The sequence below is a fragment of the Myotis davidii genome, unplaced genomic scaffold (assembly GCF_000327345.1).
Source record: "Myotis davidii unplaced genomic scaffold, ASM32734v1 scaffold189, whole genome shotgun sequence".
Lineage (NCBI taxonomy): Eukaryota > Metazoa > Chordata > Mammalia > Chiroptera > Vespertilionidae > Myotis > Myotis davidii.
Genome location: NW_006383017.1, coordinates 7,098,641 through 7,098,846, shown reverse-complemented (window position 1 = coordinate 7,098,846; position 206 = coordinate 7,098,641). Strand labels below are relative to the sequence as shown.

At 62.1% G+C, this 206-nt stretch overlaps 1 protein-coding gene across 1 annotated transcript in view; it reads left to right on the top strand.

Annotated features, from left to right (window-relative positions):
* Positions 1-6: 6 nt before the first annotated feature.
* MAGI1 (membrane associated guanylate kinase, WW and PDZ domain containing 1) overlaps positions 7-206 on the top strand; it is a 537,690-nt gene continuing 537,490 nt past the window's right edge. The window contains exon 1 of the mRNA XM_015558214.1: positions 7-198. Within this exon, the coding sequence (XP_015413700.1) occupies positions 46-198 (153 nt within the window). The 5' untranslated portion in view covers positions 7-45. The remainder of the gene's footprint in view (positions 199-206) is intronic.

Sequence of the window (206 nt, the reverse complement as noted above, 5' to 3'; positions counted from 1 at the left end):
CGCGTTATTATTTTTGTTTTGGGGGGAGGAGGGGTGTGACTCGTCATGTCGAAAGTGATCCAGAAGAAGAACCACTGGACTAGCAAGGTTCACGAATGCACCGTGAAGCGGGGACCCCAGGGTGAGCTGGGGGTGACGGTGCTGGGGGGCGCGGAGAACGGCGAGTTTCCGTATGTGGGAGCGGTGGCCGCGGCCGGGGCGGCGGA